Source organism: Oncorhynchus kisutch, linkage group LG20 (genome assembly GCF_002021735.2).
Source record: "Oncorhynchus kisutch isolate 150728-3 linkage group LG20, Okis_V2, whole genome shotgun sequence".
Classification (NCBI taxonomy): Eukaryota; Metazoa; Chordata; class Actinopteri; order Salmoniformes; family Salmonidae; genus Oncorhynchus; species Oncorhynchus kisutch.
The window spans coordinates 43,921,964-43,946,469 of record NC_034193.2 but is presented as its reverse complement, the minus strand read 5'-3'; the positions used below and the strand labels follow the sequence as shown (position 1 = coordinate 43,946,469).

The following is a 24,506-nucleotide window of genomic DNA, read 5'->3' as shown; positions in this document are numbered from 1 at the left end:
TCACTGAGTATTGCTGTAAATTTAAATTCAACCTATGTTGCATATCATGCTTGTTCCTATGCAAAGTGTGCCAACTAGGAACTATATGTTAAAACAGTCACCACAAGGACCTAAAAAAGGGGCTACACCTCAAAAGGCCCAACATCAACACAGGCTGTGAATTTGGCCAGTTTACCGCAGTTCTAGTAAAACTCAGCATTACTTAATAAATACGGGGACTTAAAACAATAAATATCCCCCAGGAGAACAGGGTTCAGCAATAGAAATACAATCTCACTGATGGACCAGGTCAAGTCCCTTTTATACTGAGGGAGGAAATACATGCATGAGCATCACTGTTAGCTGTAAATCCTTGACATGCATTTATCTTCCATCTCAACCAGAAATCCAGCTGTATATCCTTTTCTTTTGATAGACAAAGGCCTAAAAAAGTACATGTAGTTCTTATAGGACCGTGTGCCACAATATCATCTGTCGTCACTGTTGCCTGTACAACAATCCTAACATTCTCAAAAGTTTTCTTAAGGTGGGCATTTGATATCACTTTCACAAGGGTGCAATGAACACCATTGATTGTGAATTCCTTGTGTTAAACTTGACCTAACAACAAAGAATTAACACAAATCAGCAGTAGGAGGTGGCATTGATCAAGGTAGGCTACTGACATGTTTTTATCTGTCCTTTGATGTCCTGCAGCTGGAGAGAGATTGGGTTGAGGTCAAGGTGTGAACTCTGCGTTTTTCCCCGCATGTTTCCGGTACTCGACTGGACATATAGTCCATTTTAGGATATGTTTAGTTTAGTTAACTGACTAATAATTTCTAGGATTTCGCATAGTGTAAGCATATATTCCACATACGTTTTTGGAATGAAATGATGAAACGGGGGTGTATCTTTTCGAAGAAACTGTAAAGAAAGACGCCCGGTGTAATTTACTGCCAAAGAAACTGCGTCTTACGACAACGACCGACCGATACTATTCTGATAACACATTTTAGCTCTGTGGTTATGTCTTATAATTTAGGTCAAAGGTAGATTGCTGTTTTTTTTATTTGATTAAATCTAAGAATAAGTCTATCTCATTGTTATTTCGGTTTCTTAAATTTCGTGGATTTGTATTTGAAACGGCATGATGTTGGCTTTTTGTGGTTTATTGATATTCCTAATGGTTTTGGTCACGGCGGTTTCCACACTGGGTAAGTTGGTTAACCTGAATGAAAACTTTGAAACCTACATAGCTTTGATTGAAGAACAATGTGGGTTATTATTATTCTGATTACAAATGGGAAGGGATGATTTGCGGCAATAGGCTTAGCTATGTAATAATACTGTAATAACAATTTCGTCTGTAGGTTCTCGTTTTAAGTCATGGTGTTTTTCCCACTTGTAGTAATTCGGCACACTATGTACTAAATCAGCTCACATCATCTTTTGTCAGTATCCTAACCGCCTAACGTCCCCACATAATGTTATAAAAATACAAATGGGCAGTAATTCGGAATCGTCTGCATGTGTTTGAACCTGCTCTTAGAATAAACAAACAACTCCTCATTATGCCTCACCTGCTCCTCAATTCTAACTATAAACAAAACACCGTTTTGTCAAATTAGTATTGTATTTCATTCTAACATACATTAGGTAGGCAACTATTTGCGTAGGACATAGCTGCTAGGCATAAATAAATGTACTTTGGTCTTTGGTACATTAGCTTACCCAAACTACAGTATAATAAAATGTTAAGATCAGATTCCGTGGTACCAAAGGTGGTTTAACACGGGTGTGGTAAATCCCGGGACTGGTTATCTCCTTGAGTGCTTGCTTAGACTGCAGACCTTTCTGTTCTTTTCAAGTAGGCTCATAAAACAAACATCAGTGCTTTACTATGATAAGCATGAGCAGGGCAATGCTTTCTGCAGTTCATTGTGGGCAAGGCAGTGTTGCAAAATGGGTTTAATAGTTTATGAGAAGGACTTTTGAAGCAATACAGACGGGCAACAATGTAGCTCAACTCACCTGGACAAAGTAACACTCTTATTTGCTTCCTCATTGCTGCCAATATTTACCTGCCATTTTCAAGAAGGGAAAAAGCAGTGTCTAATACATTATAAGTCAATGGAGATCTCTGGTTGAGATGAGAGTTGTGACGTGTCGTTTGGTTGATCATATAGTTGTCTAACAGGAATTGCCCAGGGTGCTGACATGAGGAAGTTAGTGTTGCTCAATAACACTTTGATGAACAAATTATTTCATTTGATTTGTTTACAGAGTGGTGGTTGTTTAGCAACAAAACCGACGCTTGCACAACTACGGGGCAAAACAGGGTTGGCTTAGATTGTTGACAAACTATATACATCCTTCATATGTTTATTGAAAACAAACAATCATATCAAAGCACGGCTCCGGGGCGCGCTTCATTTTCGTGATTCGTGATTCTGGATAGCCAGATAGTTAGCAAATAAAAAAAAAGCTAAAATAAAAATGTTTTTATTTAAAAAAAAAATTTACAAGAAGCTGCCATGTGGGGAATCGTAGGTAGCTCGTTTCAGCTAGTTTGATCTTGTTATTGATACCATCCCGTAGAAAAAATATTGCAGTTCTGAAACTGCAGGAAAAGTTCAGCAACTGCAGTTAACTGTGGTATTTGACCCAGTAATTGCAGAACAATTGCACTGTATCTGCAGATACACTGAGAAATTATTGCAGTAAATAAAACTTATTTTGGAAGTAGTATTTGCAGAATACTGCATTTATACTGCACTAACTGCAATTATAAACAGGGTGGTTCGAGCCCTGAATGCTGATTGGCTGACAGCCATGGTATATCAGACCGCATACCACAGATATTACAAAACATTATTTTTACTGCTCTAATTATGTTGGTAACCAGTTTATAATAGCAATAAGGCACCTCGGGGGATTGTGATTTATGGCCAATATACCACGGCTAAGGACTGTGTCCAGGAACTCCATTGTGCATAAGAACAGCCCTTAGCCGTGGTATATTGGCCATATGCCACATCTCCAAGCCTTACTGCTTTATTATACCAGAGTGCACTCTGACTGCAATCTTTTTTCACAAGGGATGTTTTAACCGATGTCATGCCTATGCTAAAATGCTCTGGTGAAGGTTTCCTTGGTACTAACCCTCATGAGCAAAAATGTCAAGATGTAAGAACCGAGACTACCTGCATGACGGGTTCTTCACCTTGCCTCCATAAGCCTACTAACTAAATGGAATGTCTTGTTTTCCTGGACAGTTCCGCCTCCAGAAAATGTGACAGTGAGCTGTAACAACTTACAGACAACTGTTGATTGGAACCACAGTGAACTGCTTCGTCGACCTCTCTTCAAATTGAAAATAACTGGTGATCACAGGTGAGCTTTGCTGGTATTCTAATGAGTAGTAGCTACTACAGGCTACTGCCTGTAGTAGTTTTGGATGACCCTTCATAATGGCTTACATATACACCATGGTAGGAGGAACTATATGAAGGTAGGTGGTTTGTAATGGCTTGGAATAAATGGAATGGTACCAAACACACATAAAGAACATGTTTGACTCCGTTCTAGCCATTATGATGAGCCCGTCCTCCTATAGCTCCTCCCAATAACCTCCTCTGATATACACTATTAAAGAACAATGAGGGACAGTATCCCGGTGTTACGAATCCCTTTGTCTCTACAGTCTGGGGGGGGGGGGGGGGAATGGCAACGAGACCCATAACATAACTCATGCAAATAACAGTGAAAAAGTAACAGTGAGACCAAATAACCACAGACAACTTAAATCTACCGTCAAACACTCATGGTTTATTTGGTAAACACACGGTAAAGGGGGGCAGGAAAAGAGGCTGAGCTGGACCCAAGGAAAGAAATAAGTATCCAAAAACACCCCTAAGCTAGACTACCTGCTTTAAGAACAGCTAGCTAACTAGCCAAAAATACAGTGGGTGGTCAACCCAGTTCTACCTAGTGCTCTTAGACAAAGTGTATCTATGGGTAGTGTATGCCCATGGGCGACTTGTCTTGGTACCCCCTTTTCCCACCATCAAACAAACAGTCAAACACCTTAACAAAAACAATATTCACAGGGTAACAGACAAAGTGACATGTAGTTGCTAAACCAAACAAGAGCTCTACAGAGAGGTGGCATGACAGAGAGATTTAGCTCCAGAGAAAACAACTGACAGGGTTTTTAAACCAAGGGAAAGGGAATGTGATAGGGTAAGGGAAAAGGAGCAGGTGTCTTCTGATTGATGACTGATTGGTAACTGATGATTGTCACCTGTGAGGGGAGAAGGAGAGAAAAGAAATACACACAGGATACACACAGGATACCTGTATCCGGAACACCCGGACACAGATTAAACCTAGTCATGAACTAAGAAGCATGTTACAATGGAGATTCAAATAGATTTTTAGTCCAGGACTAGGCTTAGTCTGTGTCTGGGAAACCGGCCCTGAATGTTTATTAATGTTTGTAATATCATGCTTTAATTGTTGATGAAATATGAGTTTGTCTAACTATACTGAACAAATATAAATCCAACATGTAAAGTGTTGGTCCCATGTTTCATGAGCTGACATAAAATATCCCAGAAATTTTCCATACGCACTAAAGAAAGCTTATTTCTCTAAAATGTTGTGCACAAATTTGTTAATGTCACAGTTACTGAGCATATCTCCTTTGCCAAGATAATTCATCCATCTGACAGGTGTGGCATATCAAGAAGGTGATTAAACAGGATGATCATTACACAGGTGTGCTGGGGACAATAAAAGACCACTCTAGAATGTGCACTTTTGTCACACAACACAATGCCACAGATGTCTCAAGTTCTGAAGGAGCGTGCAATTAATATGCTGACTGCAGGAATGTCCAATAGAGCTGTTGCCAGGGAATTGAATGCTAATTTCTCTACCATAAGCCGCCTCCGACATAATTTTAGAGAATTTGGCAGTACTTCCAACCGGCCTCACAACCGCAGACCATTCTTCACCTGCGGGATCGTCTGAGACCAGCCACCTGGACAGCTGATGAAACAGTGGGTTTGCACAGCTGAAGAATTTCAGCACAAATTGTCAGAAAACGTCTCAAGGAAGATCATCTGCATGCTCATCGTCCTCACCAGGGTCTTGACCTGACTGCAGTTCGGCGTCGTAACTGACTTCAGTGGGCAAATGCTCCCAGTCGATGGCCATTGGCACACTAGAGAAGTGTGCTCTTCACGGATGAATCCCGGTTTCAACTGTACTAGGCAGATGGCAGACTGCATGTATTGCGTCGAGTGGGCAAGCGGTTTGCTGATGTCAACGTTGTGAACAGAGTGCCCAATGGTGACGGTGGGGTTAGGGTATGGGCAGTCATAATCTACGGACAACAAACACAATTGCATTTTATCGATAGATACTGTTACAAGATCCTGAGGCCCATTGTTGTGCCATTGATCCCCCACCATCACCTCATGTTTCAGCATGATAATGCAAAGGCCCCATGTCACAAGGATCTGTACACAATTCCTGGAAGCTGAAAATGTCTGCAAACTCACCAGACATGTCACCCATAGAGCATTTTTTGGGTGTTCTGTATCAACGTGTATGACAGCATGTTCCAGTTCTTGCCAACAACTTTACACAGCCATTGAAGAGGAGTGGGACAACATTCCACAGGCCACAATCAACAGCCTGATCAACTCTATACAAAGGAGATGTGTCGACCTGCATGAGACAAATGGTGGTCACACCAGATAATGACTGGTTTTCTGATCCATGCCCCTACTTTTTTTTAAGTATCTGAGACCATATCTGTATTCCCATTCATGTGAAATCTATAGATTAGGGCCTAAATAATGTATTATATGAACTGTAACTCAGTAAATTCCAGTGATTTCCTTATATGAACTGTAACACAATAAAACCTTTGAAATTGTTGCATGTTGCGTTTATGTTTTTGTTCAGTGTATATAATTTGATTGAAAAGAATAGCATGCGTATGTTATGGGCATCAGATACCTCCTAACAGATCTATCTGCTTATTCAACTATTATACATGATCTATTAACAGTTTCTAACTCTGTTTGTTGGTTGAGTGCCGTCTTTCTGTTAAATGTATCTAATGCTCCCTGTTTTTTGTAATAGTTCGTGGGAGAATTCCACTAAACAGCATCATTATGACCTCTCCCCCTTGATGTGGAATGCTAAAGAACTGGATCGCTACTTTGTGAAGATAACGGCCATTGATGAAATGGAGGAATCAGCATCTCAGAAGTCTTCGATATTCACATTTAATAGATACCTTACAGCTGACATCCACTGTAAGTACAATGTTTTCAAAAGTGGGTTTTCAAAGTAGGCATTGAAAGCATATCAATATTTTTCCTCATTGTATAGAAACATGATTTTGTTGTGTGACATAAAAATGACATCCATCCAAGCGACAGAGAGGTACAGTGCCAGTCAAAAGCTTGGACACACATGCTCCTTCAAGAGTGTGCAAAGCTGTCATCAAGGCAAAGGGTGGCTACTTTGAAGAATCTCATATAAAAATATTTTGTTTTGTTTAACACTTTTTTGGTTACTACATGATTCCATATGTGTTATTTCATAGTGTTGATGTCTTCACTATTATTCTACAATGTAGAAAATAGTAATAAATAAATAAAACCCTTTAATGAGTAGGTGTGTCTAAACCTTTGACTGGTACTGTATATATGACCATTTTTTTTATTTATTTTACTAGGCAAGTCAGTTAAGAACAAATTCTTATTTTCAATGACAGCCTAGGAACAGTGGGTTAACTGCCTGTTCAGGGGCAGAACGACAGATTTGTACCTTGTCAGCTCAGGGATTTGAACTTGGAACCTTTCGGTTACTAGTCCAACTCTCTAACCACTAAGCTACCCTGCCACCCCATTGAGGGAGTCCTCCTCCGGGTCAGTGTATTGAGGAGGTCCTCCTCCAGGTCAGTATGTTGAGGGAGTCCTCCTCCAGGTCAGTATGTTGAGGGAGTCCTCCTCCAGGTCAGTATATTGAGGGAGTCCTCATCCAGGTCAGTATGTTGAGGTAGTCCTCCTCCAGGTCAGTATGTTGAGGGAGTCCTCCTCCAGGTCAGTATGTTGAGGGAGTCCTCCTCCAGGTCAGTATGTTGAGGGAGTCCTCATCCAGGTCAGTATGTTGAGGGAGTCCTCCTCCAGGTCAGTATATTGAGGGAGTCCTCCTCCAGGTCAGTATGTTGAGGTAGTCCTCCTCCAGGTCAGTATATTGAGGGAGTCCTCATCCAGGTCAGTATATTGAGGGAGTCCTCATCCAGGTCAGTATGTTGAGGGAGTCCTCCTCCAGGTCAGTATGTTGAGGGAGTCCTCCTCCAGGTCAGTATGTTGAGGGAGTCCTCCTCCAGGTCAGTATGTTGAGGGAGTCCTCCTCCAGGTCAGTATATTGAGGGAGTCCTCCTCCAGGTCAGTATGTTGAGGGAGTCCTCCTCCAGGTCAGTATGTTGAGGGAGTCCTCCTCCAGGTCAGTATGTTGAGGGAGTCCTCCTCCAGGTCAGTATATTGAGGGAGTCCTCCTCCAGGTCAGTATGTTGAGGGAGTCCTCCTCCAGGTCAGTATGTTGAGGGAGTCCTCCTCCAGGTCAGTATGTTGAGGGAGTCCTCCTCCAGGTCAGTATATTGAGGGAGTCCTCATCCAGGTCAGTATGTTGAGGTAGTCCTCCTCCAGGTCAGTATGTTGAGGTAGTCCTCCTCCAGGTCAGTATGTTGAGGGAGTCCTCCTCCAGGTCAGTATGTTGAGGGAGTCCTCATCCAGGTCAGTATGTTGAGGGAGTCCTCATCCAGGTCAGTATGTTGAGGGAGTCCTCCTCCAGGTCAGTATGTTGAGGGAGTCCTCCTCCAAGTCAGTATATTGAGGGAGTCCTCCTCCAGGTCAGTATATTCATTACTGCAGGCTTTTTCTCTAACTCTACTCTAATACCCTTTTCATTTTATCTCAGGCAAGTTGGATTTCCCTGCTGTAAATGTGTCAATGAAGGATATGAAGGTCACAGTGAGCTTCGACAACCCTTACCACCTGTACACAGAACTGAAAGAGTCTCGCATGGGTGAAGATGACAAACGCTTCCTATCCCAAGTAACCTATGAAAATGTAAGTATGATGAAAATTGCCCTTAATTGGTTAGAATCTACAGTGTACATGCAGAGGGTACACACGGGTTATATCCATTGAATTACTTTGCTCAGTGCATTAGTAACAATGACCCAACGTTGACATCTATGGATACTTAACGATGATGTTGACATTTAGATTTTTTAAACTAATTGCATATTCTTTCTTCTGTCTGCAGACTAATCACACGTTTGAGTGCCAGATAGAAGACAAAGTCTGCTGTCATCACTTCACAGTCCTGGGGAACAAGGAGAAGTACTGTGTTAGTCTGGAGGGGAATTCAATGGGCCACCGAGTTATGTTCAACAGAAAAGGGCCCATCTGTGTCAATGAAGAGAGTACGTACACTACCTTTGTTGACATGCCACTTCATTTGTTATGTCTGGTCCAAGTATTTAACTCTGACATTTTGTTTGTATGAATTATTGCAGTTTTGATGGAATTATTATAGTCAAAATGAATAGCGGCCATGGAAAGTTAACTTACAGTGACATAGTATGCTAGTTAAGCGATTCCGTGACTGATATGTTTGTCTGTCTGCAGAAACAATTTCACTGGAATCATTTTTGCCATTGATCATCATTGGCGTTGTGGCCTTTGTAGTCTTTGTGACAATAAGGCTCTGCAAGAGAAGCATGCGGAAAAGAAACTTGTCCAATTTTCCAAAGACTTTGGTAAGCGCATAATGTGTATGGTGGGTAATGTATGTATTATGTAGAATGAGTCAAATGTTGTGTATTTTATGTATAAAGCAGTACTACTTTCTCCTCTGGAACAAGTTCATCCTATCCGATGCTTTTGCTTGTTGCTAGAACAGTATATGATATCGGTTTTGTTTTCTGGTCCAAAACCGTAACCATACACCCTCTGAGCTGACTAATCTCAAATTGGCTATGTATTATTCTTTCACAGGCTTCAATCTTATCAAACCCACACGACAAGAATATAATGGACCTGCAATTTGAGATCATAGCGCACATCAGTGGCATAGAACCAATTACCACCACATCCCAGAGCCTGTTGGAAACTTCAGAAGAGGAGGAGGAACCGGTTGAGAGTCCGACCACTAGCGTTGGATTTTCGGCTAACCCCTTTAGTTCTGGACAGGTGGGAGAGGGCTTATCGGACAGCAGGAGCCAATTACGGACTGAGCTTCAGGTGACACAGCCACGCTCTGTGCTGCAGTGTGGAGATGACTCAGAGGAATCAGACGACATGGATTCCACAGCTTCTGGCTATGACAGACGACACATTCCTCTACTAGAGGTGGAGGTGGAGATGAGTGCAGGAGATGTAGTGGTGGGCTATGGCCCCACCTGAGCACCTCTGAACACAGGCCTCTGTAAAAAAAAAAAAAACTTTCACTGGATGGATTAAGAACAATGACATTTGACTTCACAGAACTGGTTTACCTAGGTACACTGATGCACTGTCATGCCTAACTGATGTTCAATCGTGTCCTCATTGGTGCAGCTCTTCATTCAAAGACTCAATCATGGACACGCTTACTGAGGTGTGGCTGCTTCACGTGATGTATTATCTCTACCTTCTTGCCCTTTGTGCTATTGTCTGTGTAATAATGTTTTGCGGCTACCATGTTGTCATGTTGTGTTGCTGCCATGCTATGTTGTCGTCTTAGGTCTCTTTATGTAGTGTTGCGGTGTCTCTCTTGTCATGAGTTCTGTCCTATATTTTTATTTTATTTTGTATTTTTAATAAAATAAAATAAAATAAAATTTATTTATATAGCCCTTCGTACATCAGCTGATATCTCAAAGTGCTGTACAGAAACCCAGCCTAAAACCCCAAACAGCAAGCAATGCAGGTGTAGAAGCACGGTGGCTAGGAAAAACTCCCTAGAAAGGCCAATACCTAGGAAGAAACCTAGAGAGGAACCAGGCTATGTGGGGTGGCCAGTCCTCTTCTGGCTGTGCCGGGTGGAGATTATAACAGAACATGGCCAAGATGTTCAAATGTTCATAAATGACCAGCATGGTCGAATAATAATAAGGCAGAACAGTTGAAACTGGAGCAGCAGCACAGTCAGGTGGAAGTTGAAACTGGAGCAGCAGCATGGCCAGGTGGACTGGGGACAGCAAGGAGTCATCATGTCAGGTAGTCCTGGGGCATGGTCCTAGGGCTCAGGTCCTCCGAGAGAGAGAAAGAAAGAGAGAAGGAGAGAATTAGAGAACACACACTTAGATTCACACAGGACACCGAATAGGACAGGAGAAGTACTCCAGATATAACAAACTGACCCCAGCCCCCCGACACAAACTACTGCAGCATAAATACTGGAGGCTGAGACAGGAGGGGTCAGGAGACACTGTGGCCCCATCCGAGGACACCCCCGGACAGGGCCAAACAGGAAGGATATAACCCCACCCACTTTGCCAAAGCACAGCCCCCACACCACTAGAGGGATATCTTCAACCACCAACTTACCATCCTGAGACAAGGCTAATCCCAGCCCCCTTCCCTGCAGGAGGCCTTTTGATAGGTCGTCAATATAAATAAGAATTTGTTCTTAACTGACTTGCCTAGTTAAAGGTTAAAAAAAAATAAGTAGAGAAATGTTTGAATTTTTGTACATTTTATTTGAAACTTTTTTTTAACAAGGCAAACCCTAACCCGGACAATGCTGGGCCAATTGTGCACCACCCAAGGGGACTCCCGATCACATCCGGTTGTGATACAGCCTAGAATCGAACCAGGGTCTGTATTGACACCTCTAGCACTGAGATGCAGTGCCTTAGACCGCTGTGCCACTCAGGCTGACTCAGAGAACAGTCAGTGACAAAGTGCTCATTGCCTCCAAGATGGCAGGCAGTTATACACCTGTACCACTCTTTCCACCTGAGCCATTTAAGGATAACAATAGGGATCTCTGACAACACTGGCCAACCTGTCATACTGGATTTACGAGCAGCTTTATTTACGTCAACCACTCTTCCATGAAAATATGACCTTGTGGATCAACGGCACTAAAGATGTAGCACTGTAGGATAAAACACCAAATACTATGTATCCAAGCTAACCGAGTAGGCTGTGAGATGCAAGGCAAATATCACCCACAACATTGGCCATCCACTGAAGTTGCATCAATTTCTTTCAATGTTTACCAAGAACTGCCATTAACCTGGTTAGATAATGATTGCCACTCTGTATAATGTTATTTTCTGTTGTATTTCTGTTTTTAATGGTCCCTGGGAGATTTCTGTAAGTCTATCGCCAGTTCAAATCTGTGTGCTGAACTAATCTTCAGTAAACTTTACTCAGGATGTAAAAAATATTTTGGGTGGTTGGGCATTGAAATATAATTGAATAACCAAATGAATGTCACACACACAACTGTAAAATAAAACAGACTAAGTATTTCATTTTTCTCAACAAAAAAACACCAGGAAGATTCTTTAGCTTTATTGTATAAGGTAAGAAGGGTTAGTGAACTGCACTCTGATGACTGACATGCTAACTTCAAAACAGTTGATCTATAAAAAATTTAAAAAATGTCTGAATTAGCCTGGTCCCAGATCTGTTTGTGCAGTCTTGCAGACTTACTGTCATGGTGAGAATGATCATAGGAGTTGGGGAGAGCACAAACAGATCTGGGACCAGGCTACATTAATCTCTGAACACTTCACAAAAAAATGCCACACAGCCCATAGTCCTCGTGTTGGGGGTCCTCTGCAAAATGGCGGTTGCAGGGTTGTTGTCCATCAGTAATCCAGTTAAGAGGATGAGCACAAAGTCAGTCCCAATTCATCTTGCATCTGGGCAGCTAAGACAGCTTTAGACCCTGGACGTTGGAACGCAGGTTCAACATTTGTTTCTCTTGATAGACCTTTTCCTGTTTGAACGCCTCTTTGTTGGCCTTCTTTTCTGTTCTTCGCTCCTGTAGAAACATTCAAGAAATATGTTGTCAATGGACAAAAAGAATTCTACAAGATATCCAAAATACGTGAACCGTATTCATAGATGACGCTTACAAAAAAAATGTAGTTATACAATGTATATCATTTCAGCAAAAAAAGAAACGTCTCTTTTTCAGGACCCTTTCTTTCAAAGTTAATTCGTAAAAAAAAAATCAAAATAACTTCACAGCTCGTCATTGTAAAAGGTTTAAACACTGTTTCCCATGCTTGTGTCAATGAACCATAAACAATTAATGAACATGCACCTGTGGAACAGTCGTTAAGACACTAACAGCTTACAGCCGGTAGGCAATAAAGGTCACAGTTATGAAAACTTAGGAAACTAAAGAGGCCTTTCTACTGTCTCTAAAAAACACCAAAGGAAATATGCCCAGGGTCCCTGCTCATCTGTGTGAACGTGCCTTAGGCATGCTGCAAGTAGGCATGAGGACTGCAGATGTGGCCAGGGCAATAAATTGCAATGTCCGTACTGTGAGACGCCTAAGACAGCGCTACAGGGAGACAGGACGGACAGCTGATGTTCCTCGCAGTGGCAGACCACATGTAACAACACCTGCACAGGATCAGTACATCCGAACATCACACCTGCGGGATAGGTACAGAATGGCAACAACAACTGCCCGAGTTACACCAGGAACGTACAATCCCTCCATCAGTGCTCAGACTGTCCGCAATAGGCTGAGAGAGACTGGACTGAGGGCTTGTAGGCCTGTTGTAAGGCAGGTCCTCACCAGACAACACCGACAACAACGTTGCCTATGGGCACAAATCTACCGTCGCTGGACCAGGCAGGACTGGCAAAAAGTGCTCTTCACTGACGAGTCTCGGTTTTGTCTCCCCCCGGGGGTGATGGTCGGATTCGCGTTCATCGCCGAAGGAATGAGCGTTAAACCGAGGTCTGTACTCTGGATCGGGATCGATTTGGAGGTGGAGGGTTCATCATGGTCTGGGGCGGTGTGTCACAGCATCATCGGACTGAGCTTGTTGTCATTGCAGGCAATCTTAACGCTGTGCGTTACAGGGAAGACATCCTCCTCCCTCACGTGGTACCCTTCCTGCAGGCTCATCCTGACATTCCACCAGCCATACTGCTCATTCTATGCGTGATTTCCTACAAGACAGGAATGTCACTGTTCTGCCATGGCCAACGAAGATCCTGGATCTCAATCTCATTGAGCACGTCTGGGACCTGTTGGATCGGAGGGCTAGGGCCAATCCCCCCAGAAATGTCTAGGAACTTGCAGGTGGAAGAACTGGCAAATCTGGTGTACTCCATGAGGAGGAGATGCACTGCAGTACTTAATGCAGCTGGTGGCCACACCAGATACTGACTGTTACTTTTGACCCCCCCTTTGTTCAATTTCTGTTTGTCACATGTCTGTGGAAGTTGTTCAGTTTATCTCAGTTGTTGAATCTTGTTATGTTCATACAAATATTTACACATGTAAAGTTTGCTGAAAATAAAGGCAGTTGACAGTGAGTGGACGTTTCTTTTTTTTGCTGAGATATAATATACTCTGAAAAAAACTGCATCTTTTTGTTATTTTGACCAGTTGTCATTTTCTGCAAATAAATCCTCTAAATGACAATATCTTTATTTGGAATTTGGGAGAAATGTCAGTAGTTTATAGAATAAAATAGAAATGTTCATTTTACCCAAACACATACCTATAAATAGTAAAACGAGAGAAATATAAAAAAAACTGGGTAAAATTGCAGTGGTCTCTTTATATATGTATACATACAGCTCTGGAGAAAAAATAAATATATATATATACAGTTGAAGTCGGAAGTTTACATACACCATAGCCAAATACATTTAAACTCCAATTCCTGACATTTAATCCAAGTAAAAATTCCCTGTTTTAGGTCAGTTAGGATCACCACTTTCATTTTAAGAATGTGAAATGTCAGAATAATAGTTGAGAATGATTTATTTCAGCTTTTATTTATTTCATCACATTCCCAGTGGGTCAGAAGTTTACATACTTGCCTTTAAATTGTTCAACTTCGATCAAACGTCTCAGGTAGCCTTCCACAAGTTTCCCACAATACGTTGGGTGAATTTTGGCCCAGTCCTCCTGACAGAGCTGGTGTAACTGAGTCAAGTTTCTAGGCCTCCTTGCTAGCACACGCTTTTTAAGTTCTGCCCACACATTTTCTATATGATTGAGGTCAGGGCTTTATGATGGCCACTCCAATACCTTGACTTTGTTGTCCTTAAGCCATTTTGCCACGACTTTGGAAGTATGCTTGGGGTCATTGTCCATTTGGAAGACCCATTTGCGACCAAGCTTTAACTTCCTGACTGATGTCTTGAGATGTTGCTTCAATATATTCACATAATTTTCCGCCCTCATGATGCCATCTATTTTGTGAAGTGCACCAGTCCCTCCTGCAGCAAAGCTCCCCCACAACAGGATGCTGCCACCCCCATGCTTCATGGTTGGGATGGTGTTCCTCGGCTTGCAAGCCTACCCCTTTTTCTCCAAACATAACGATGGTCATTATGGTCAAACAGTTCTATTTTTGCTTCATCAGACCAGAGGACATTTCGCCAAGGACAATCTTTGTCCCGATGTGCAGTTGCAAACCATAGTCTGGCTTTTTTATGGAGGTTTTGGGGCACTGGCTTCTTCCTTGCTGAGTGTCCTTTCAGGTTATGTCGATATAGGACTCGTTTTACTGTAGATATAGATACTTTTGTACCTGTTTCCTCCAGCATCTTCACAAGGTCCTTTGCTGTTGTTCTGGGATTTTTGCACCAAAGTACGTTCATCTCTAGGAGACAGAATGCGTCTCCTTCCTGAGCGGTATGAACCAGACATGTGGAGGTCTACAATTATTTTTCTGAGGTCTTGGTTGATTTCTTTTGATTTGAACTTCTGACCCACTGGAATTGTGATACAGTGAATTATAAGTGGAATAATCTTGTCTGTAAACAATTGTTGGAAAAATGACTTGTGTCATGCACAAAGTAGATGTCCTAACCGACTTTCCAATCTGTAGTTTGTTAACAAGAAATTTGTGGAGTGGTTGAAAAACGAGTTTAATAACTCCAACCTAAGTGTATGTAAACTTCTGACTTCAACTCTATATAAAAAAATGGAGCACAGTATTCCAACCTATGACAATTGTTCCAGGAGCTTTTTCAACCATTTTGTTACCAAGCAACAATAAATTAATTCTCAACATGAACACCCAGTAGGGAGGACAAGACAGAGCTATTAGCCCTGAGTATAGTAACCCACCTTGCGCTCTTCTCTGATAGCCTGTTTCCTGGCTTTCCGCTCCTCCTTGCTCTCCTCTCGAGGTCGGGGCTGTGTGGCAACTCGGGGCAGATCTGAGTCGTTGATACGCTCCATGCGCTCCGCCTGCTTGGCTGTCAGGCCCCTCCCGGGAAGGACGTCCAGAGGAATGCCTGTCCTGGTAGACACTCGGATGGGCTTTGCCTGAGAAGAGAACACAGAAATACACTAAACGGTCATATCAACAGCAACAATGGCCCGGAGCTGATGCCTTGAATTCACAACTTAGTAGCTAACGTTGGGTAGGAAGATGAGCTAAAAGCCTCACAAAATGTTTAACGTTAGACATGCAACTTACTTACTTCGCTCAAACAACCAACAGAGGAAAACATGTCTTACCTTTGGTGGATCTTTGATGATTTTTGGATGGTTATACAAATTTGAATAGGTACCTTGGATAGTAAAGAAAGGATTTCAATACTCATTAACAAAAAAGGAAAATGTAGTAATTATGGTAATAAAGATCTAGCCAATAGGTATGTCATCAGAACAGAATTGTCATCAGGCATGTACTACAATGGGAATCTTAAAGTGTTAGTTACTGAACAGACAATAGCAACATGTTTAGTAGACTAACTTACTGATAATGGTTTCACAGTCCCACTTCTCTGCCGGTGCCGTCAGGACAATGGTCTCCATCTCCTGTTCCTCTTCATCCTCCTCCTCCTCCCTCACCACTGGCAGCTCTTTAGGACCCAGGGCATCAGGCCTCCGGTAGCTGAAAGAACATAGTTGATTCAGTTACTGTCATTATCTATAGTTAAACACACATACACACAAAGAAATGATTATGGTAATCCATTGTGTCCAATGAGGACTTCCACGTCTGTCTTTATCTAAGAGTATTGCTATGGCAAAAGAGTTACACACACACTCACTCTAACTCCTTCTGTTTGAAGTAGTCTTTGATGACCTCCTCCAGGCGAGCACTGTCTGGCTCGATATGCCCTTCCAGCTCAGCGTTGTCCAGGGCCCCAATCTCATCCTCATCAAACTGCTCGAAAAACTATGGGCGACAGAAAGAAACAAGTTCTAAAAACGATACAATGACATTCATTGAAATCATTGTTCGAATTAAAGGAATATCATAAGTTGAAATCAGCACCTGAGTGTAGGGCTGTTGCGGTGACCGTATTACCGCCACACCGGTGGTCACGAGTCATGAAGGCAGTCAAATTTCACATGAGCGTTTAGTCACGGTAATTAGGCTTCTCCAAGCTGATGCTGCTGCTGGTGATCAGTAGCTTACCAAACTGCCTGGTACTCAGCACTCGATTGTCCCTCTAATCACTCTGGCATCAACGCAAATGTAAAGGAAAATCTAATAATCAAACACTTCATGAGAGCCAATGAGCTCATGTTGCGGCACATTTCTATAGGCTATGCTATTGCAGGAGAAAGCAGAGTGATGGCCGCTAATAAAAAGAGTAGGCTCGGCCTACTATATTTATTTCTCAACTTTCCTAATATTAAGCACATTACTTTCTCTTTACAACAAGAGTATAGACTATCTGGCTGACATGAAAATAAACCGTGGGGAAAAACCTCCATCACTATTTAAGTGCATAGATGACATAGATTTTTTCCCACTGCCTGTGTTTCGATGCAGGTGCATGATAATGGTCAAATCTAAATAAGTAAAAATGTTACACATATATTAAATAGTATATGCAAAGACAAGATTAAATTAAGAATAGTCTGATGGGTGACAATATTAGCCTATCACTTGTGAATGATGCCCAGCATAAGAAAAAAAAAAAAAACTTTTGCGACTTATTCGAATCATAGTATCACACCTCATGTAGCCTAGCCCATCGGCATATATATGTTTTAATAAGGTTAGTCACACACCTCATGTAGCCTAGCCCATCGGCATATATATGTTTTAATAAGGTTAGTATCACACCTCATGTAGCCTAGCCCATCGGCATATATATGTTTTAATAAGGTTAGTCACACACCTCATGTAGCCTAGCCCATCGGCATATATATGTTTTAATAAGGTTAGTATCACACCTCATGTTGTCTAGCCCATCGGCATATATATGTTTTAATAAGGTTAGTATCACACCTCATGTTGTCTAGCCCATCGGCATATATATGTTTTAATAAGGTTAGTATCACACCTCATGTAGCCTAGCCCATCGGCATATATATGTTTTAATAAGGTTTGTATCACACCTCATGTAGCCTAGCCCATCGGCATATATATGTTTTAATAAGGTTAGTCACACACCTCATGTAGCCTAGCCCATCGGCATATATGTTTTAATAAGGTTAGTCACACACCTCATGTAGCCTAGCCCATCGGCATATATATGTTTTAATAAGGTTAGTCACACACCTCATGTAGCCTAGCCCATCGGCATATATATGTTTTAATAAGGTTAGTCACACACCTCATGTAGCCTAGCCCATCGGCATATATATGTTTTAATAAGGTTAGTATCACACCTCATGTAGCCTAGCCCATCGGCATATATATGTTTTAATAAGGTTAGTATCACACCTCATGTAGCCTAGCCCATCGGCATATATATGTTTTAATAAGGTTAGTATCACACCTCATGTAGCCTAGCCCATCGGCATATATATGTTTTAATAAGGTTAGTATCACACCTCATGTAGCCTAGCCCATCGGCATATATATGTTTTAATAAGGTTAGTATCACACCTCATGTAGCCTAGCCCATAGCCCTATATGTTTTAATAAGGTTAGTATCGTAATTAAAGTGGCCAAATAACTTCTTAAAATTAAGCACATATATCCACTTTACAAGGGGTGTAGAGCCTAACGTGCATTCATAAGCAGCGCAAGAGTTTCACGTTGGGGGTAGATCATTTTCAGCATAGAAATGCACCTCTATCGTGAAAACATTACATGCATAATCGCATTTTAGGTCACTTTTGAGAATGGTGTTTTCCCGCTAATGGAACATTCGCGCTTACAATGTGAAGAAAAAGCTGCATAGTTTATCAACATTTTAAGCTAAATGTTCAGATCCTTTGCTTCCACCACATTGCACAATACATTTTTTTGATGCTTGTGGTTGTATTAATTTGGGATCCATTGCATCCCACAACTGTCCCACACTATGTTTGGAATACTTATTTCTCGTACAGAATAAGTAGACTTTTGTACTATGGGGGATAGTTGATTGACATAGGCTAGTGCTTTTGCTGTTCGTTAGGCCTACTCCTCTTCTTGGCTGACAAAAAGTAAATGTGGCCAGTTCCAATATCTTCAATATGCACCTCAGAATTGGATTAAAAAAATAAAAACCTTTATTTTACGAGGCAAGTCAGTTAAGAACAAATTCTTATTTTCAATGACGGCCTAGGAACAGTGGGTTAACTGCCTGTTCAGGGGCAGAACGACAGATTTGTACCTTGTCAGCTCGGGGATTTGAACTTGCAACCTTCCGGTTACTAGTCCAACGCTCTAACCACTAGGCTACCCTGCCACCCATAATATAATAAGGACACCCGCAGTTGCATCTGCCTTAACTTGTAGCTTGTGAACAAAACCCGGCCACGTGACGGAGAGCCGTGCTTCGGCTTGCGCAGTGCACTCAGGGAGAATTGCACAACGCAGCACACCGGCCCGCAAAAGGTATGGATTATTTTTAGGGTGCATTACAGCCACAAAGGGGATGCCGCCGTGAAATTCGAGGCATTATCAAGAGCTTGTCGAATTGTCAATGAGAGACTATTGGAGTGTGTACAGCTTGCGGAAAAAAAATAAGCAGAACTCATGCATTTAAGCAACTTATTTCAAATCATCATTAGAGTCTCATCATCAAAACATACAGCCCAACGTGTATTAGACTTCTTAAAATGTGGAAGCCAGGAGATGGCGGCAGTGTAGCCTAGTGGTTAGAGCGTTGGACTAGTAACCGAAAGGTTACAGCCCTGAGTGTTTATGCTGTTCGATCAGCCAGTCAACCACAGTTTATCTTTTACCAAAGGTCACGAAATGCAACCCAGGTCCAAACCCCAAAAGTATGTCCGGGGCTCACTGACCTTCTCAAAGCGGTCGTCCAGCAGTGTGAGCTGTTCGTTCCTCCTCATGACTGACGAGGTCATGGAGTATTCTGTGAAGCGAGTTTTCGTCTCCTCGTCCATGAACATGAACTCCCGGGGGCGCCCCTCGCCGTCCTCATCACCAGAGACACCGCCCTCGGAGTTAAAGTCTCCCTCAGAGTCGCTCTCCTCTTCGTCTGTATCCTCCCACTCTTCATCACCATCACTGCAATATGAGAGTGAGTGAGAGAGTGAGTGAGAGAGCGAGAGAAGAGGTTTCCAACAGCGCAAAGGGACTTGGGAGAGCACGGCTTTATTGTGACAGGACTTCAATTAGCAGATGTTAACCAGCTCTTAGTAAGAAACTAAAAACACAAAAAGCAATCCTCTCTCTCTCAACAATTGTAACTTGATTGGAATAGCCCAAATGAATGGCTCGCTAGAAATAAATAAAACGGATATAAAGTATACATTCTTACACCACGCCAACAGCTCCTTTGACATCGTTGGCCTTCAAAATGAAGTCGTCATCCAGCATGTTGTCTGGGTCGTCAAAGTCAAAGTCCTCGTCGAGAGCAGCTACGATGTCTGGGTCCATGTCCAGCCTGGGTCCTTTGAGACAAAACACGAGGGGGAGAGAAAAGGAGTTTTAAAAACTTGGAAGAATTCACCGATTTAGAATCATGACCTGGCGTTTGGTTTTGTTACTGACGGAGGCCTCTTACCTGAGATGGGGGCAGCTTTGTTCAACATTCCCACCTCCTCCTCAAACTCTGACGCAAACACAGAGGAGGGCAAGTTGAAGGAGACGGTCTGCTGAAGTTACAAAAGCATAAAAGGTTTAATACTTCCGTTTATCACAATTACCTCAAAAATACTGCCTACCCTACTCGCTGTTGCTATAAAATGTGTAGTGGTTATTAAGAGAAATGTAGTCATGATAGCTAATGTTGGCCCCATACCCCATCCTACAGTCACTCCTACCACAACCTAAAATACACTATGTATTGGGGAAAGTGGGGAAATTTGATCTCACAAATGCAAGCCTCTTAAAAACTACTCCAGCTAGCTACATTGTTAGCAAAGGACAAGATCATTTCAACTTGTATTTACACCATCGGCGGTTTGGTCCAATATATAGCCCAAACATTCACACAACCGTTCCACTCAGCAACACCCACTGGACCTCCTGCTAAACTTACAGGAGTAGCCTTTTCCTCCTCCTCCTCGTCGTCGTCATCATCCCCATCCTGGAGGTCATGGGTACGTTTGCCTCTCTGTGATTTGCCGGATGAAGCCCACTCTACGGGCCGAGCCGTTTCTCTCAGGTGCTGCAGGTAGTTGTAGTCGTCGTCGAAAAACACCCCAAACTCCCTCTGCTCCTCTTGCCGCTTCTCCACCTCCACCTGAACACAGACAGTAGAGTAAGTGGTTACGGACCATGAGACAAAAAAATACAATTGTGCACATAAAGCAGGATTTTAATGCACCAAATATCTTGGTTGTCCTTGGCCAATGAATATCTACAACAAATATGTTTTTGACTTGAAGTGCAACTCTTCTACTAGGACAAATAGCCTAAATATTGTAACCAATGGATGTCTTTTGATGAAAACTGTGACCATTTCTTCCATTGCAACACTTAATACCTGAGTAAAGTTTGGTAAATGTACTAACACAGTAGGTACTAGAACCCCTGGGGGTACTTGGTCTATCCACAGGGGGTACTTGACACGAATCTCAATCAAAATGTACTTATAAAGCCCTTTCTACATCAGCAGATGTCACAAAGTGCTTATACAGAAACTCAGCCTAAAATCCCAAAACAGCAAGCAATGCAGATGGAGGAGCACGGACTCTCAAGACTCATGCACACGAGTGGGTACTTCAGCAGTACTCCGGGCAGAGCAAAATTCAGTTGACGGTACAGTGAGTACGTTTTCTATGCAATACTCATGTAAACACCCTACTGTGTCAATCTTAAATCGGCGTAAGGTCACATTAAATCGCCGATTAAAACATTTGCTTTTCTGAGCAATCTTTCAAATTAATAGGATATGTAAACAACTTCATTGGCGGTCCAGCGGTGTCTCTGATCTGCGCATGTGTTAGCACCAGCACGAGTGAAATGAGTTCGGTACAACTAAACGTATGCGTTTTAGAAGTCGTTTTTCCACATACAAACTTTACATGTCCGAACTCAGAATCAAATATGCTTCCCAAAAATAACATGTTCATGTGTGGTAGAAAGTTTATTTTGGGGAATTCAGGCATTTATCAGAGCGTCAACAGGTAACCTTTTCAGATGTGTCCATGTAAACAGGATTATTAGGGGAATTTTTGTTCTTGCAAAACATGCATATACGTTTTAATCAAACTATTATATTAATCTGACTATCCACAGTAATCTCATTATTAACCATACTCAGTAACCGGTTGGGAACCACTGTAATAACACGTTCGTACCTTTTGTGCGGGTAGGAGGACATGCTGCGGTGCTTTCTCGTCAGCAGCGAGGGGGTCCCTCTGACTTCTGTGGACCAGGTGGAAGGTCACCGCTTTCTTCTTGTCAATGAATGCCTTCTTCCTTTTATTAGGCTAGAAAAGAAAGACATGTAGATCATGCAATTTGTTACATAGTCTTTGGGTCAACTGCATCAGGCTCAGATGCAGCAATATGTCAGTGACCTGTGTTGAGTGGTCACTGTTCATCACAAGCCCTTTGTACATGAGGGTTAGGCAGTAAGAAAGGAAGAACTGTTCTGAAATGTAAATTGATGTTCATGCACTAGCTAGTTAGCTAACTTAGCTTAACTTGCTAACAACCAACACACAATCTAGTTTGTTGGCTATTGCTAAAACGATCAATCTCACCCACACTTGAAAAAAACATATTAGCTAGCTAACACATGTTTGGTTTAGTAGACATTGACAAGCACAACAGTTGGCATTATTTATGTAACGTTAGTGAGTTAGCTGCCGGTCTGTCTGTCGACATAGATAGAATGCAAAGCTAAAACAACGTTGGCAGCTGAAAGTGTGCTTACCATACTTCAATTGGATCGCTGTGAACACACTTTCAAAGTATTTTTACAAAAACGTTTCTGGCAGTTATCTCGCGCTAAAATAGTGTCATTTACGGGGATTTAAAAAATACATGTCAATGTTGTTTATCCACGCGGACTCCTTCCTCACACGCTGCTTCTACCATTTTTGGAACAAACCATTTCACAGGACAAAAGGGGTGTACTTTGTTCACTTCATACATTATATCAGATGGCTATACATTATTGTATTTGTATTAATATATTATGTTGTCAAAGTATGTATTCTCTATTAAATAATTGTTCATTGAAAACCAATTAACTGGAATGTAAGTACCCTGGCGGGTAGGAGCTTTGGGCCAGTAACCGAAAGGTTGCTGGATCGAATCCACAGCTGACAAGGTAAAAATCTGTCGTTTTGCCCCTGAACAAGGCAGTTATTTTTTAAATTAACACATCAATGCAGAAAGTACATGGAGGAACACAAGTATATATGAATAATATACAAAGGAAAATGGGGCTACGGGGTACAATATCACATTACACAAGGACCTTAAGGGACAGACATACTTATGACAGTTTTTTTTGTTAGAATATTTAATTGTCTTAAAATATAGTTCAATTTCTTTTTGTAAGGTAAGAAAATGTGTTTTGTTTATAAATTTACATTTGTGAATATGAAATTTGGCACAACGAATAATCAAATTAATTACATAAAATTGTTTCAACTTATTTCTATCTTAGGTAAAGAATCCAAGCCGTACATCTCTACACAATAGTGCAAAATCTCCATAAATGCGTTCAATTATAAATCTACTGATGTCTTGCCACAGTTTCCCTACATGAATATAATGCCAAAAAAGATGCAACACGTTTCTGGGTGGTCATTACAAAAGGTACAATTTGAGTTGATGTTTTTCTTAAACTTCTTCATATAGTGGTTGTCAGGATAATATTTATGAATAATTTTAAAGGAAACGTACTTAATTTAGTTAACAAGTAGGTTCTGAGGGTCAGGTCTTGACACTCCTGAATAATAAAGCAAAACCTGAGCAAGGCAGTTAAACAACTGTTCCCCGGGCGCCGATGACGTGGATGTTGATTAAGGCAACCCGCCGCACCTCTCTGATTCAGAGGGGTTGGGTTAAATGCGGAAGACACATTTCAGTGGAATGCATTCAGTTGTACATTGACGAGGTATCCCCATTCCCCTAATACGTGTTCCCCTTCAGTTGGTATAACCCAGATGACCAAACTAATCGATAATGAACAACAGGAATCGATCACATCATCATCCAGCTCAAGACTTCCCGATATTTTGTGTAACCTTTATTTAGGAAAGTAAATCAGATAAGAACAAATTACTATTTACAATGACGGCCTACACCGGCCGAACCCGGAAGTCGCTGGGCCAATTGTGCGCCGCCCTATGGGGCTCCCAATCACGGCCGTTTGTGATACAGTCTGTTTTATTTTATTGACACGAAATCTACAAAGCTTTTGTAATGTGAGGTGAGCAATAGCCAATGAGAGCTCGCCAGAGAAGAAGCCAGTGAGATTACTTATTTTGCATCACCCATAACGCGTAGACTATAGAAAAGGAGCGATTACTACCGCTAGTATACTTTTGCACTTGCCTTTAATCAAAGCCACATTGTCAAATCGCTACAGCTCTGAAGTTCACAAACAATGTTATTAAATTCTAAATGTTGGCTAGGTATTTCAACTCTGGCCAGCGTGAATGTCTGACTGAAAATATGTCAGGCTGCTTTGAGCCACTGCTCCTTGCAGCTACATTAAATAACACAATTGTTTTCTTGAGACAGCTTGGTATCGACAATCCTCAACACCAAGTGAAGAATCTTGCAGCGTGTGATATCAGAGCCCAAAATCAATATTGACTCATTGGAGATTCACCATAAATATTAGCTTATGTAAGTAGGGCAATTTGTTTAATTTCCTCTTAGCATGCTGAGAAAGTATTCTACATTTGAATATTTATGGACAAATCTAAAGCTCAGACACAGACAGCAGATA

General features: G+C 41.8%; 2 protein-coding genes across 4 annotated transcripts; one reads left to right on the top strand and one right to left on the bottom strand.

Moving 5' to 3' along the window:
- Positions 1-539: 539 nt before the first annotated feature.
- On the top strand, positions 540-9,519 carry LOC109865855 (interferon gamma receptor 1). Of its 2 annotated transcripts, none has more exons than XM_031799154.1 (7): positions 540-652; positions 3,258-3,375; positions 6,139-6,314; positions 7,987-8,138; positions 8,338-8,497; positions 8,703-8,833; positions 9,072-9,519. In XM_031799154.1, exons 3-7 carry the CDS (start codon positions 6,188-6,190, stop codon positions 9,477-9,479), a joined length of 978 nt encoding a protein of 325 aa, XP_031655014.1. In that variant the 5' UTR covers positions 540-652; positions 3,258-3,375; positions 6,139-6,187; the 3' UTR covers positions 9,480-9,519. The 2 variants fall into 2 exon arrangements, with proteins under 2 accessions (XP_031655014.1, XP_031655012.1); XM_031799152.1 differs by lacking the exon at positions 540-652 and adding an exon at positions 696-1,196.
- A 2,044-nt stretch (positions 9,520-11,563) lies between these two features.
- On the bottom strand, positions 11,564-22,660 carry LOC109865851 (protein LTV1 homolog). Of its 2 annotated transcripts, none has more exons than XM_031799150.1 (11): positions 22,473-22,660; positions 21,892-22,023; positions 20,628-20,831; positions 20,151-20,241; positions 19,905-20,037; positions 19,426-19,651; positions 16,281-16,408; positions 15,984-16,120; positions 15,742-15,794; positions 15,346-15,546; positions 11,564-12,054 (listed from the first exon to the last, which is right to left on the bottom strand). In XM_031799150.1, the coding sequence occupies exons 1-11, from the start codon at positions 22,473-22,475 to the stop codon at positions 11,941-11,943; spliced, it is 1,422 nt and encodes a 473-aa protein (XP_031655010.1). In that variant the 5' UTR covers positions 22,476-22,660; the 3' UTR covers positions 11,564-11,940. The 2 variants fall into 2 exon arrangements, with proteins under 2 accessions (XP_031655010.1, XP_031655011.1); XM_031799151.1 differs by having other exon boundaries at positions 20,151-20,238; positions 22,473-22,651.
- Between the last annotated feature and the right edge of the window lie 1,846 nt (positions 22,661-24,506).